The sequence below is a fragment of the Scleropages formosus genome, chromosome 18, assembly GCF_900964775.1.
Source record: "Scleropages formosus chromosome 18, fSclFor1.1, whole genome shotgun sequence".
Classification (NCBI taxonomy): Eukaryota; Metazoa; Chordata; class Actinopteri; order Osteoglossiformes; family Osteoglossidae; genus Scleropages; species Scleropages formosus.
The window spans coordinates 23,194,147-23,207,884 of NC_041823.1; the positions used below are offsets into that span (position 1 = coordinate 23,194,147).

General features: G+C 44.8%; 1 protein-coding gene across 1 annotated transcript in view; it reads right to left on the bottom strand.

Moving 5' to 3' along the window:
* Positions 1-12,842, bottom strand: part of LOC114912584 (IgGFc-binding protein) — a 34,796-nt gene extending 21,954 nt beyond the window's left edge. Inside the window, exons 1-8 of the mRNA XM_029260112.1 lie at positions 11,846-12,842; positions 11,249-11,586; positions 10,592-11,165; positions 9,460-10,064; positions 8,593-9,163; positions 7,877-8,472; positions 7,224-7,788; positions 6,919-7,115 (exon numbers count right to left, since the gene is read on the bottom strand). Coding sequence (XP_029115945.1) covers positions 6,919-7,115; positions 7,224-7,788; positions 7,877-8,472; positions 8,593-9,163; positions 9,460-10,064; positions 10,592-11,165; positions 11,249-11,586; positions 11,846-12,842 — 4,443 coding nt within the window. The remainder of the gene's footprint in view (positions 1-6,918; positions 7,116-7,223; positions 7,789-7,876; positions 8,473-8,592; positions 9,164-9,459; positions 10,065-10,591; positions 11,166-11,248; positions 11,587-11,845) is intronic.
* Between the last annotated feature and the right edge of the window lie 896 nt (positions 12,843-13,738).

Sequence of the window (13,738 nt, forward strand, 5' to 3'; positions counted from 1 at the left end):
CAAGGCCAAACAAGCAGAAGCCCCCAATGACACTGAAGGTTCTACAGATGCACTAATTTCATCCGTTATGCCCCGTACTGCAAACACACACACGAAGGGTCAGAACACTGTGCTCTTGCAAACAGTGAGAGCATGGACTGAAGGACCCAGCGGACGGAAGGCGGTGCGCTGTTTAATGGATGGTGGGAGCCAACGAAGTTTCATCCACGAGAAGCAGGTAAAGATTTTGGGTCTACCAGTTCAAAGGAGGGAGACTCTAAAGTTGCATACCTTTGGTTCTGAGAACCCGGTAACGGCTGTGAGAAATGTTGTAAAATTAGTGCTGGAGAATGTCTGGAATAAGGAACAGAAAATAGAGATTGAAGCCATTGAGACACCGCAAGTGTGCACTGCAATTATGAAGGTGCCTGGTGAACACATTCGACACCAGCTAGAGAAGAGAGGCCTACCACTAGCAGATGTCTCAGTCGATAGCAGGGAGGAGCCGGAAATATCCGTACTGATTGGCGCCGATTACTACTGGAAGATATTGTCAGGAAGAGTAGAGCGAATATCAGAAGCCCTAGTAGCTGTAGAAACAATATTTGGCTGGGCAGTACAGGGACCAGTCTCTGCTTCAAATATGGGTGAGGTTGCTTGTATGAACATTGAAATAAGTGAATGCAATGAAGTCTCAAAGCAGCTGCGCATGTTCTGGGAATTGGATTCCCTTGGCATAACACAGGGAGATGGGGACAGCGCAGATGACCGCGAAGCCAGACAGAGCTTTGAGGAGTCAGTCAAATACATTAGAGGGCGATATGAGGTAGGGTTACCGTGGAAGCAAAATGCCCCGCACCTCCCAGACAATTTCAGAATTGCCCAGAAAAGACTCGATGGACTGCAGAGGAAACTGAGAACCGATGTAGTATTGTTCAAGAGATACAATGATGTCATTGAGGATTATCTACAGCAGGGGGTGTGTGAAGATGTCCCAGAAGACGACTGTTCACAGGTGACGGAGGACAATGTGATGTATTACTTGCCCCATCATGCTGTTATCAGAGAAGACAAAATGACAACTAAACTGAGAGTGGTCTTTGATGCCTCCTCTCATGAGCGTGGCAGTCCATCTCTTAACGATTGTTTACTGACCGGTCCAAACCTTAATCCAGACCTTTTAAGCATTTTAGTGAAATTTAGACTGCATCCAGTTGCATTCACAGCAGACATTACAAGGGCTTTCCTACAGATATCCATTGCAACGAAAGACAGAGATGCCTTAAGGTTTTTATGGATAACAGGACCACCTGACACTGAGAACACAAGGCCACGCAAGATGAGGATGGCTCGTGTCGTGTTTGGGGTTTCCTCAAGCCCATTCCTGCTAGCAGCCACTATCCGGCATCATCTGCAAGGGTACAGAAACAGCCATCCACATGCTGTTAACATTCTAGAAACCTGCCTTTATGTAGATGATCTGATTGCCAGCGCAGAGGATATTGACGAGGCTTATATGTTGACATCAGGAGCAAAGGAGATCTTGTCCACAGCCAGCATGAACTTGTGTAAGTGGATGACGAATTCTGCAGAACTGAAGGCTAAGTGGCTGAATGGTGGATTTGAATGTATGCCAGAACCTGAAGCACATGGTTGCGTGCTAAGGGTGCTTGGGTTGGTGTGGAGGCCAGATAGTGATGATTTTGTCTTTGACCTTAGACAACTGATGAGCATCTTAAAGGAGCAGGGTAACACGAAAAGAAGCGTCCTAAAATCATCAGCTAGAATATTCGATCCCATAGGTTTCCTGGCACCATTCACTATACGAGTTAAGTGCCTTTTCCAAGACATGTGGCAAAGGGGCTTAGGATGGGACGAGGAGCTGCCAGAAGACCTCAGTCATGAGTGGCAACAATGGTGCATGGAGCTCCCATAGCTGCATCAGATTGCCATTCCGAGGTGGTACGGAGTAAGCGACTGGCAGAATGCGCAATCCCCACTTCTTCATGTCTTCAGTGATGCCAGTGAAAGGGCATATGGAGCAGTTGCATACCTCCAAGGACGAACTAAGGATGGAAGAACTGTCACCAGTTTTGTTGCATCCAAATCGAGAGTGGCTCCTATAAAGAAACTAACTCTACCACGTTTGGAGTTGATGGGAGCTTTAGTTGGAGCTAGAGTAGGGAGCAACTTGTTAAAGATTCTGAACATGATGCCATCCCAGCTTTGTTTGTGGTCAGATTCCATGATAGTTATTCAGTGGATTCGTGGCTCAGCACAAAAATGGAAGCAGTTCGTTGCGAACAGAGTCACAGAAATACAGTCACTGACAGCACCAGAATCATGGTCACATTGTTGTGGTAAGCTCAACCCAGCGGACCTCATCACAAGAGGACAGACAGCATCCAAGCTGAAAGGAGATGGGTTGTGGTGGTCAGGTCCACCTTTCCTAACATCACCAACACAACCAGAATCAACAGTGGAAGGGTGTTCTGAGGAAGAATTGAAGTCTGAGATGAAGTCATGTCAAGTGACAGTCCAGCTTAGCAACACTGAAGTGACTCAGTCTGAACCACTACTACAACTAGAAGCATTCAGTAAGCTTACCACTGTTTTAAGAGTCACTGCTTGGATCAGACGATTTGTCCATAATTGTCATGCTCAAGACAAGAAACGAGGAGACCTCACAGCAGAGGAGCTGTCAGAAGCTGAAAGATTGTGGATTCAGGAGGCACAAGGCAAGGTGTTTGCCAGAGAAATAAATGAATTGAAGACAGGGCAGAATATTCACAAGGACTCAAAAATCAGAGACCTTAACCCTTTCCTTGATGAGTACGGAGTAATATGTGTGGGAGGAAGGTTGCAACAGTCAAGATTGAGTGAGAGAGAGCAGCATCCATGGCTGCTACCTACCAACCACCGACTGTCTGACATGCTGGTTATGTGTTGCCACAACAAGGTAATGCATTCAGGGGTCAGGGACACATTGGTCCAGCTGAGAGAAAGATACTGGATCCCAGGTGCCAGACGGAAGGTAAAGAAGATCATATCTGCCTGCATGATCTGCAAAAGGTTCACAGCAACCCCAGCTCAGCAGGTGACTGCACCCCTACCGAGGGACAGGATTGTTGAAGCGCCTCCATTTGAAATTACAGGCATTGACTTTGCTGGCCCTCTTTATGTGAAAACTCGGGCCACCGTAGAAAAGGCATACATTGCATTGTTCACCTGTGCTGTGACACGAGCGGTACACTTAGAGTTGGTGTCGGACTTGTCCACAGAAAAATTCCTCCTGGCTCTAAAAAGGTTCGTGTCCAGGCGTGGCCTCTGCAGAGTCATCTACTCAGACAATGCTCAAACCTTCAAAAGGGCTGATCATGATCTCAGAGAACTCTGGGCAGCAATTAAAGAGCCTGAGCTTCAGGAATATTTTTCCTCAAACGGCATCAGGTGGAAGTTCATTGCAGAAAGAGCACCTTGGTGGGGTGGATTCTGGGAACGGTTAATCCGATCAGTGAAAACAAGCCTGAAAAGAGTGATGGGGAGAGCTTCACTGAGTTTTGAAGAATTGTCTTCGTTGTTGACAGAGGTGGAGGCTATAGTCAATTCAAGGCCGCTCACATTTGTGTATAGTGAGTTGGAAGAGCCTCAACCGTTGACACCAGCACATTTTCTTGTTGGGAAAAGACTTACTTCTTTACCACCAAGGTCTTTCCACATTGAGAGTCAAGCCACCAACGTTGGCAAAGAGGAACTCACACGAAGATGGAAATATCGTCAGAGGCTTCTGAATGAGTACTGGAAGCGATGGAGAACGGAGTATCTGTTAGACTTGAAGTCTGCACATGCCAATAAGATACCCCCTCCTACTCCGCTAAAGGAAGGAGATCTGGTCTTGGTTGGAGATGACCGAATGCCACGACAGATCTGGAAAACTGGGATAATAAAGGAGCTGATCCCAGGCAGAGATGGACGTGTGAGGTCGTGCACTGTGCATCTTCCAGCTGGGACTGTGCTAAGAAGACCTGTTCAGCGTTTATATCCTTTAGAAATTTGATGGTGTTACGGTCTTCATAGGGGGGGAGGATGTTGTATTTTATTGTTTGTATTTGGTTGTTAACTTGTAATTGCTGATGAATGATTGGCATTGAGTTTAATTGTACAATTTGAAATGCGATTTATAGAACTGCCACTAGATGTCCATACGTTAATTACGTTCCTTGGTCTTTTTGCGTAAATGAAAAGAAGTAGTGAAGAAGAGTGTACTGCCTCAGAGTGTACAAGTGGAGCGACGGATATTTGTTGGTATTTTTAATTAAATGTAACGTTTTGTTAGAAACCCAGGAGTCGGTCTCGTCATTTGCGAACTTGAAAGGCTGCAACGTGGTTCGTGACAACAACAACCTGCTTGCTTGATCCGATTCCATCGTCACTCCAACAGACCATCTCTCCACCTTCATCTCTAAGATCATCAACTCCTTGCTCTCTTCTGGCTGCTTTGACTTTAAAACTGCTCTCATTTCACCTCTGTCAAACAAAACCTCCCTGAATCCCAACTCAGTCCAAAACTAAAGACCAGTATCCCTCCTCTTCTTCCTGTCTAAAATTTTAGAACGGGTGGCCTGTGATCAACTATCTGAATTCTTCACCCAGAACCATCTCCTCGATGGATATCAGTCTGGATTCAAAGTTGGTCAATCCACAGAGACAGCACTCCTGGAAGTGTCTGATGCTCTCCAGTCGGCTAGAGCCGCCTCCCTCTCCTCGGTCCCCATCTTCTTCGACACTGCAGCATTCGACGCTGTCAACCACCAGATTCTACTCTCCTCTTTTAGTCAGCTTGGGATCAAAGGAACAGCGCTAAAATGGTTTGAGTCCTACCCACCTGACAGATCCTACCAAGCGGTCTGGGTGGAGCTCCCATTCTTCTCCTCTAACTCTCTCAACCAGCATCTCACAGGGCTTGGTACTGGGTCCTCTGCTTTTCTCGATCTAAACCTCCTCCCTCGGCCCTATCATTGCCTCCTCCCCCCCTCCCATGGATTCAAATACCACTGCTACGCTGATGATACCCTGCTCTACGTTTCCTTTCGATCTGACATTTTGAGCATCAGACATTTCCACACACACTGCTGCCTGCAGATACATCCTGCATAACATTCTCAGGATCAGTCCTTACTTCACAACTGACTCTGCCCAACTACTTGTTCGGGCAATGGTGACATCTCATCTGGAGTATTGCAACTCTCTCTTGTGTTGGGTGGCATGGCAGCACAGCAAGTAGTACTGCTGTCTCACAGAGCCTGGATGGTGTAAGAGAACGTGGGTTCGACCCCTGCTCAGTCTGTGTGGAGTTTGCATGTTCTCCCCGTGTCTGTGTAGGTTTCCTCTGGGTGCTCTGGTTTCTTCCCACAGTCCAAAGACATGCTGTTCAGGTTTCTCCATAGTGTGTGAGTGACACAGAGAGAGTGTGTTTCACTGATGTATGGATGAGTGACCCATTGTAAGTAGTGTATCTAGCAGTGTAAGTCACCTTGGTGAATAAGGTGTGTGGGCTAGTGACACCACATAGTATCCATTGTAAGTCATTCTGGAGAAAAGTGTCTGCTAAGTGAATAAATGTATGGCCTTCCTGCTATTGCCATCAAACCTCTACAGCTGACACAGAATGCTGCTGCCCAAATTGTGTTTGATTTGCCAAAGCATTCCCATATATCTCCTCTACACATTTCTCTGCACTGGCTTCCTATAGCTGCCTGGATCAAATTTAAGACCCTGGTTATTGCCCTCAGATGCATCAATAGAACTGCCCCTAGCTTTTTACAAGACTTGATCAACTGCTACACCCCCACCTGACCGCTTTGCTCTTCTACTTCTGCCCGCTTGGTTTTCCCGCACACAAAAGGTAAAGCACAGAGGTTCTCAGTTCTGACTCCATTGTGGTGGAACAACCTACCCCTCTCACTCAGAACTGCTGAAACTCTGCCAAGAAAGGGTCTGAACACTCACCTCTTCCATACTCACTTTTTCCATGATCTCTTAAGCTCATGTAAGGTGTAACTGTTCATGCACTATAACTTTATGATCATGCCCGGATAAGCCTTTACACAGCCGCTACTCCTCTATTGTACATAAATGTTTATGTTTCTGGAAAAAAAAAATTGTACGAAGGTGATCGAGGTTGGGGGGTGCGGTGGTGCAGCAGGTTTGGCTTGTGCCTGCTCTCTGGTGGGTCTAGGGTTCAAGTTCTACTTAGGGTGTCTTGTGATAGACTGGCGTCCCATCCTGGGTGTGTTCCCTCCCCTTCCAGCTTTACGCCCTGTGTTGCCAGGTTAGGCTTCGATTCACCGCAACCCCACTTGCGACAAGTGATTTCAGTTAATGTGTGTGTGTGTGATCAGAATTCGTCTATTCTGAGTTTTATGCAGCTATTCATGTGATGAACATTAGTGCATATAATGGAAAGAAACCAACTAACTGTACTTAATCACACATTCTGCAACTATGTCTCTCTTTCTCTTAACGTAATGCACAAATTGTATTCTCTGAGATGTATGTTGCACGGAGAAAATCATCTGCTAAATGAATAAAATCATCTACTAAATAAATGTAAATGTAATAAGTCGAGATGTAAATAAATTATAGAGAGCAAGAGATAGTAAGTAGACAAAGTTGTAAAGCCTTCAGAGACTGACCTCCAGAAGACGATTGGAAGACTATATTGTAACGAAAACTGTAAAGAAAACTGACAGCCATGTTTTTGTAACAGAAGCCCTACCGATTCCAAGAATAATAGCATTTTAAATATTAAAACATTGGAAATCAATGAAAAGTAAATGTGTCGCAGATAAGTTTAACCAGAAAATTTCCTCCATCCAAAAAGTGAAATGTATTGTCATCATTCAAAAGAAAACCACCTTTTCTAAGTGTAAAACACACCTTATAATAGTGTCCATCCACAAAGCAGCCACAGTCCTGCAGTGGAACACACATGTCTCCATCGAACACAAAACCGTCGTCACACTGGCATCCCTCCTGACACTTGGGGCACTTGCTGGACACACTCAAGGAGGCACAGGTGGAAGAGCAGGTGTCGGCACATAGCTCATAATGGCTGTTTGCTGGACACCTCACAGCTGCAAACAGGTAAAAGCTGTTTGTGACAGGTTCTCTCTTTTCCAGAAGGAAAAAATAAAGCAGAAATACTCCCTGAAAATTTTCACGAAAGTGAAAAGGTAACTTACAGCAGAATGTCTCAGTTCTCCAGCTTTTGACGGTGATTCCAGCTGACTGGCACAGTGCCACATACTTCTGAATGTGCTGGCACAGCATATTTGCATTTTTTGGGTCTGTTATTAAATCCTGGACACACTCTTGAAAATGTTGCTGAGGTGGAAAAAGTGAGTGGCACTGTGAGACTGGTCCATCTTTAGAGGTCAGAATGCTACAAGCCTTCTCAGCCTCTGGTCTTTTCTTCTCATCAGTTGGTGGACATTGTGAACCACAGCCAGTGTGACAGGTTCGTCCTTCCTGAGTGTTCACCCACTCCTCCGCAAACTTCTCTGCTGACACGGCCTGGACTCCGCTGGGCAACATGAAGTCGTCAGCTTTGTCATCGTTGAAGTTCCCACAGAGACCTCCTACAGCACCTTTGTAAGTGGAAGGTATTTCAATTCTGACTCCAGAGAATCCATCGTAGCTCACTTTCAACCCAAAATCCATCTCAACAATAACGTTAAATCCATTCTGATACGCCTTCACTTTTCCATTTTCCAGAGTCAGCGGCAGGTTCATTTTGATTTCACCTACCTGCAATAAAAAAAGACAAAATGTTTGAATAACTGACCATGTATTCATAACTGCAACATGTTTTAATAAGAACTGGCAAAAAAATTACCATTATTTTCCAGCTGGTTCCAGGAAAGATAACTATCATGTACCCGTAAGCTTCAATCTGAACAGTCCATGTCACCATGGTATCACCTCCAGCAGATTTCTGCTGCACCAACACACTAAAATTAGTTTTCTTTTCATGAGAATGGATGACTTCCACCATTTTGTACATGCAGTCTCCACTCAGGCTGAAGGATTGGCTGTCAAAGGAACGGTACTGGGAAGCTCCGAACACAGTGCATGTGCCTGTGCCATCTGGATGACAAGCCTGCACCCCGTCCTTCACTTGGCACTTCTCACTGGGACCACAGCTGTAGGCATCACACTGCACTCTTCCCCCGGCCTGGCACACACAGCGCTGCTTGCAGAGGCCCTCTGGGAAGAACACCTGTCCGGCCTTGTAGGAGAGCCCAAAGTGCACGCACCCACACTCTGCCACAGGCACACACTCGCCGTCGCTCAGCAGGAAGCCGTCGTCACACACACAGCCCTCTGTACAGGGTAAGCCCTCACAGCCAGAAGACTCTGTGAGATCACTGCAGGTTTGGGGGCATCCTGTTGCACACACTTCATAATGGCTGTTAGCTTTGCAAGAGGGTGCTGAAAGGGAAAACACATGAAATAACAGATGAATTTTCCCAATGGTATTAAAATTAACATAATCAAAGTCATGAGAGAAGAACCTTGTTAAGAAATGCTCTATGGTTTTGCAGTACTCACGGCAAAGGCTATCAGACCTCCACACATCTACAGAAGCAGAAGCTTCTTGGCATGCTGATGTGTAAGCACCGAGGGCGGCACAGAGGGCAGTGGCATGGCCTTGGTATAGGCACATGTCATATGCACAGTCATCAAAGTACTGCTTGGGGTCAACCTTGCTGTGACAGTCCTTAAATGGCCCATTCCGGTCTGTGATTATTCCGCAGAACTCCCTCTTCTGGTATCGGTCCATAAGGTCTGGCTGACAGGTGGGACACTTATTGTCATTACAGTCGCTGGAGCATCCTGGGTCGTCTCGCACTTTCCAGCTGATTCCAAAAGCAGTTGGTGTTTTGGCAAGGCTCTTGTCAGGTGTCATCATGTCATCATCTGCCAGACCATTCCAGTTGCCACAGAGTCCTCCAATCTCGCCAGAGTATGAACTGGGTAGGGTCAGGGCAACATGGCTGTCCCAGTTGAATTTCAGCATCAGACCAAAGTCAGTCTTGACCACTCCAAAGAATCCACTGCGAAAGACTGACAGTTTCCCACCTTCCAAGTTGAAAGGAAGGCTCACATATTGGTTGTTCAGCTGCAGAAAGTCACACATTTATGGGGGTGAACTTGTACTGACTATTAATTTTGGAAAATAGTTAATAAAGAATGCCCAGAATTGAGATTAACAGCATTTTTTCTTATACATTGCATAAAATTTTGATGAAAAATCCATGCAAAGCCATTCTTTGTATAATTAAACACTGTCTAATAAAAGAGTCAACTTTTCACGTGCCCCTCTTTACACATTCTTGGATTGTTGGATTACCTTTGTCGGCTTCAGAAATGCTCAACCACCTTATTTAATATGTATTTATGCATGATCATACTCACCAATACTTTTCCAGGGTTTTCTTTACTCAGCACAACTGTGCTTCCATACACTGTGATCTCAACCGTCTTGGTGTACGACACAGCTCTATTCCTACCTCGATTCTGATTTTGGACACGCACTTCAAAGGGCACGAGGGACGGGTCAGCTGTGTTCACCAGTTTGGACAGGTAGTAAGTGCACGTGCCTTGGAAGTCAAATTTCTTGCCGTCAAATGTGCGGTAGTGGGGGTCTCCTGACCCTTGGCAGGTGCCAAAGGATACAGGGTAGCAGTCCCTTACACCATTACGCAAGTCGCACACTTGAGAATTCTTGCACTTTACTTTAGAACATTCAACCTTTGCACTTGCGGGATTACATTTACACTGCTGAGTGCATTTGCTGTCTGCCCAGAACTCCTTTCCAGATGGGTAGTACTGGCCCTCATACGTGCAGCCACAGCTCTTGAGAGGCACACACTTGTCTCCACTGCGAGCAAAGCCTGTGTTGCACTGGCATCCCTCCACACAAGCCATTTTGCACTTTGTCGGAGCATCCAAGTCACCACAGGATGCAGGGCAGGCTGTTCCACATGGCTCATAGTGACTGTTTTCAGGGCACTCAGTTGCTGTAAGAATCAACAAGAAGTTATTATTTATAAATTCAGATTTAGTCAAATACACACACACACACACACTGTCTGAATTCGCTTGCCCCGAGTGGGGTGGCAGCAAACCGGAGCCTAACCCGGACACACACACACACACACACGCAGACATTGTCTGAACTGCTTATCTCATACAGGGTTATGGGGAGCCGGAGCCTAACCCGGCAACACAGGGCGTAAGGCTGGAGGGGGTGGGGACACACCCAGGACGGGACGCCAGTCCATCACAAGGCACCCCAAGCAGGACTTGAACCCCAGACCCACCAGAGAGCAGGACCCAGTCCAACCCACTGCACCACTACGCTCCCCGGAAGTCAAGTATTTTTACTTAATTCATGTTTATCATACTTATTATAACTGGACTATATCAAGTTTGCAAAACTGGAATAATAAAGTACAGAAAAAAAAGAATTTTCTTCAAATTATATGTGTGCGTTCAAGATCAAATCAAAATTGAAAAAATTAAAAATGTAATAATAAAAACTTACGACAATCAGCCAGTGTCCTCCAGCTTATGTCCAGTTTCATTCCTTTCTCTTGGCAGAAATTTGCATAACTCTCCATGTTGTCACAGAGTGACTTTTTGTATCCTTTGTTGATGCACACATCATAGACGCAGTTATCAATATACATGTTTGGTTCAATGGTTCCATGACAGCTGGAAAATGGTCCATCATTCTTAGCCATGAGGCCACAAAAGGTCTCACTCCTGTACTTTTCCTGGAGCGTTTCAGAGCAACTGGGGCATTCTCCCACACAGTCATCATGGCAAAAGAGATCTCCGTCCTTAACTTTCCAGCTTTTGGCAAACTCAATGACTGTAGAGATTTTGGTGCCCTTGGGGTCAGTGAAGTCATCCTGACGATCACCATTGTAGTTTCCACAGAGCCCACCCAAGGATCGAAAGTAGCTGCTGGGAGCTGTGATGTAAAGTTTCATGTCCCAGTCATACTTCACCTCTAAACCAAAATCAGTCATCAGGACAGCATACCAACCACTCCACATGACACGCAGCTTTCCATCAGCAAGGGTCACTGGCAAATACCTGTTCTGGCCATTCACCTAAAGAAGGGAAAACATCTGCATTCAGAATACTCTCTTTTGGAAAATTCATATCAGAAAAGTAACTGATATTGTCTTCATACCTGAACTATTCCTCTCGCCTTGCTGATAATAACAGTCTGGCCATAGACTGTTACTGTGACAGTCCTGACGTAAGCCACTCTTTGGTTCCCTCTGTGGTCATTCTTAGTCAGAATAGTAAAGGGTGTGAGGCCAGATGCACTGTCTATGGTAGTGGCAATTATATAAGTGCAGGTTCCCTGGAAGTCAAATCGCTTCCCATCGAAGGTTTTGTAATGGGGGTCACCTAAGGCTGTACACGTCTCTTTGGAGGTATGTACGCAAACACCTTCACGGCATTCTTCCTTTTCCCTGCATTTAACTTTCTCACAAGGATCAGGAGGTGGAAGTGGGACCAAGCCTGCAAGCCAGTGGCAAAAAATATTAGGCAAGTTGTGTAGAAAATTGCAATATTATCAACAGTTTTAATAAGTAGATGTTATTCTCACCTCTGTAGCAAATCCCTGTCGTGCCATAACCATTAAGCAGTCTGCCTCCATAAACATAAACAGCCATTAAGGAGTCACTGGTTATAGATATGTGGCGTTGATGTAATCCAAGCGAAACTCTCGCCCACACAAATTTTGGGTTTGCTGGAAATGGACTCCATTTGATTTCACCTAGGATCATTGTGTTGCTGATTTTGATACTTCCAGCTCCATTTGCTTCACAGACAATAACTGCTGTGTTTTCAAATGAAGCCAGTGTGTCCAGTGACCACTGGTTTGCCAGTTCCGATGAAGGGATGATACTTGTGAGGAAGGCACTGAATGGATGGCCACTGCTGTAGTACATTACCATGACCTTCCTGTCAGTGTTGATGTACAAGGGGCTGTTTCCTCTGAGACACACTTCCCAAGCTTGTCCAGCCATAAGTTTTCTTGTCTCCATTTTCTCCCCAAAAGCAATGTTTACCTTGGTGCTGTCTTCATTTGCTACTACATATGCTAAGTCTTGAGAGTCATGCATCATAGGCACAAGGAACTCTGTGGCAAACCTTTGCACTGGAACTAACTGCTCATATACATGACTGCAGGGACCTTCACGACTAGAGCACTGATGTCCAGCCAGGACAGCCACAGGATGCTTGGCTTTGATTCGGGTTCCAGTGAAGGTAAAACGACTTCTGCACTGGTAAGTTTCGAATGGTGCCAGGGTTATGGTTACTTTGCTCCCACCCTGCCAGAAATCAAACCCCTTAACCTGCACGTTTTTATATGGGACAATCTCTATCGTATTAGCATCTTTGCCATTGATGATTGCCACAACTTTGTCCATTTCTGCAGGTCCTGTGTTAGGTGTAAACACTACATACTCAGTGTCCAGGTCAGTGGTAGGTAACACAATGCTGCTGTCTCCACTCACAAGTTTATCATTGAAAGCTACCACTGAGATGTCAGCATCAGATGTGATCTGCACTGTTTTGGTGGAGAGGCCAGAATCCCGCATCTCAACAGCGTCTGGCAGAGAGACTTGTTTTGTGGACAATTTGCTGACCTTCACCGTGGAGGAGAACTGGATTGACTGGATGTTCACTTTCACATTAGCATCAGATTGCTGTGCAGTGATTGCTAGATCAAAGGTGGCAAAGACTTTTCCACTTTTGTGGTTTGCCATAAAGGCAGTGATGAACTCTTTTCCTATCGGACATCCATGGACTGCTATGGTCAAAATAAAAATGAAAAAGAGTGAACAAAAGAAGACTGTTGTGATCACAACGTTTTCTTTTTACTATAAGAAACTGGTTGCTGTTTCTGGTATAGATTTAAAAAGTGATATATATGATATTTATATAAAAAGTTTTGTTAAGTAAAATTAACTGTGTACAAGTTCTCTTAAAATCAGATTATTTGTAGTTTCAGATGTACATGTCATACTTTTTGTTCTTCTACTTTTGTTTTGCTTGAAAATTAAATTAAGGAACTTTGAAAGTTCCTGTACATAGGAACATCAGTTCTGTAAAGTACAAAGAACCACATGCTTCAGTTCATATGTCAGTAGAGTTCACTAAAGTTAAACAAATTATATCCAGTTAAATGTGGGAGATGAAAGTTTTACCTATTTGTAGCATTGCAGCTACACACAGCAGAGCGAGTTTCGTCCACATGGCTGAAAATATGAATCATGAAAAGACAATGAGCATAGTACAATAGAATATTTAACATCCAAGCATTTATAGATTCAATATAAATGACTATTCTTATCAACGTGTTTCTTTGTTCAGGCAATTTCTGTTTGTGTTGTTTGCATACCATATATCTACAATAATATGGTGTACCCTGTATTTTTCTGATTCATATTACTTTAAGTAATATGAAAGGTATCACATACAGCACAAGTGTGGGTTCATTGCTTGCGCTGATAATTAGCTAATCATTTTGAAAAGGTCCAGTTGTCATTAATCATTTTGAAAGGGTCCAGGTGTCATATTTCAGTTTTATTTATTTACCCAGCTGATGCCCTCAGACCAACATGACTATTCATGCTAATTTTTTATAATAAGCTGTTTAAAC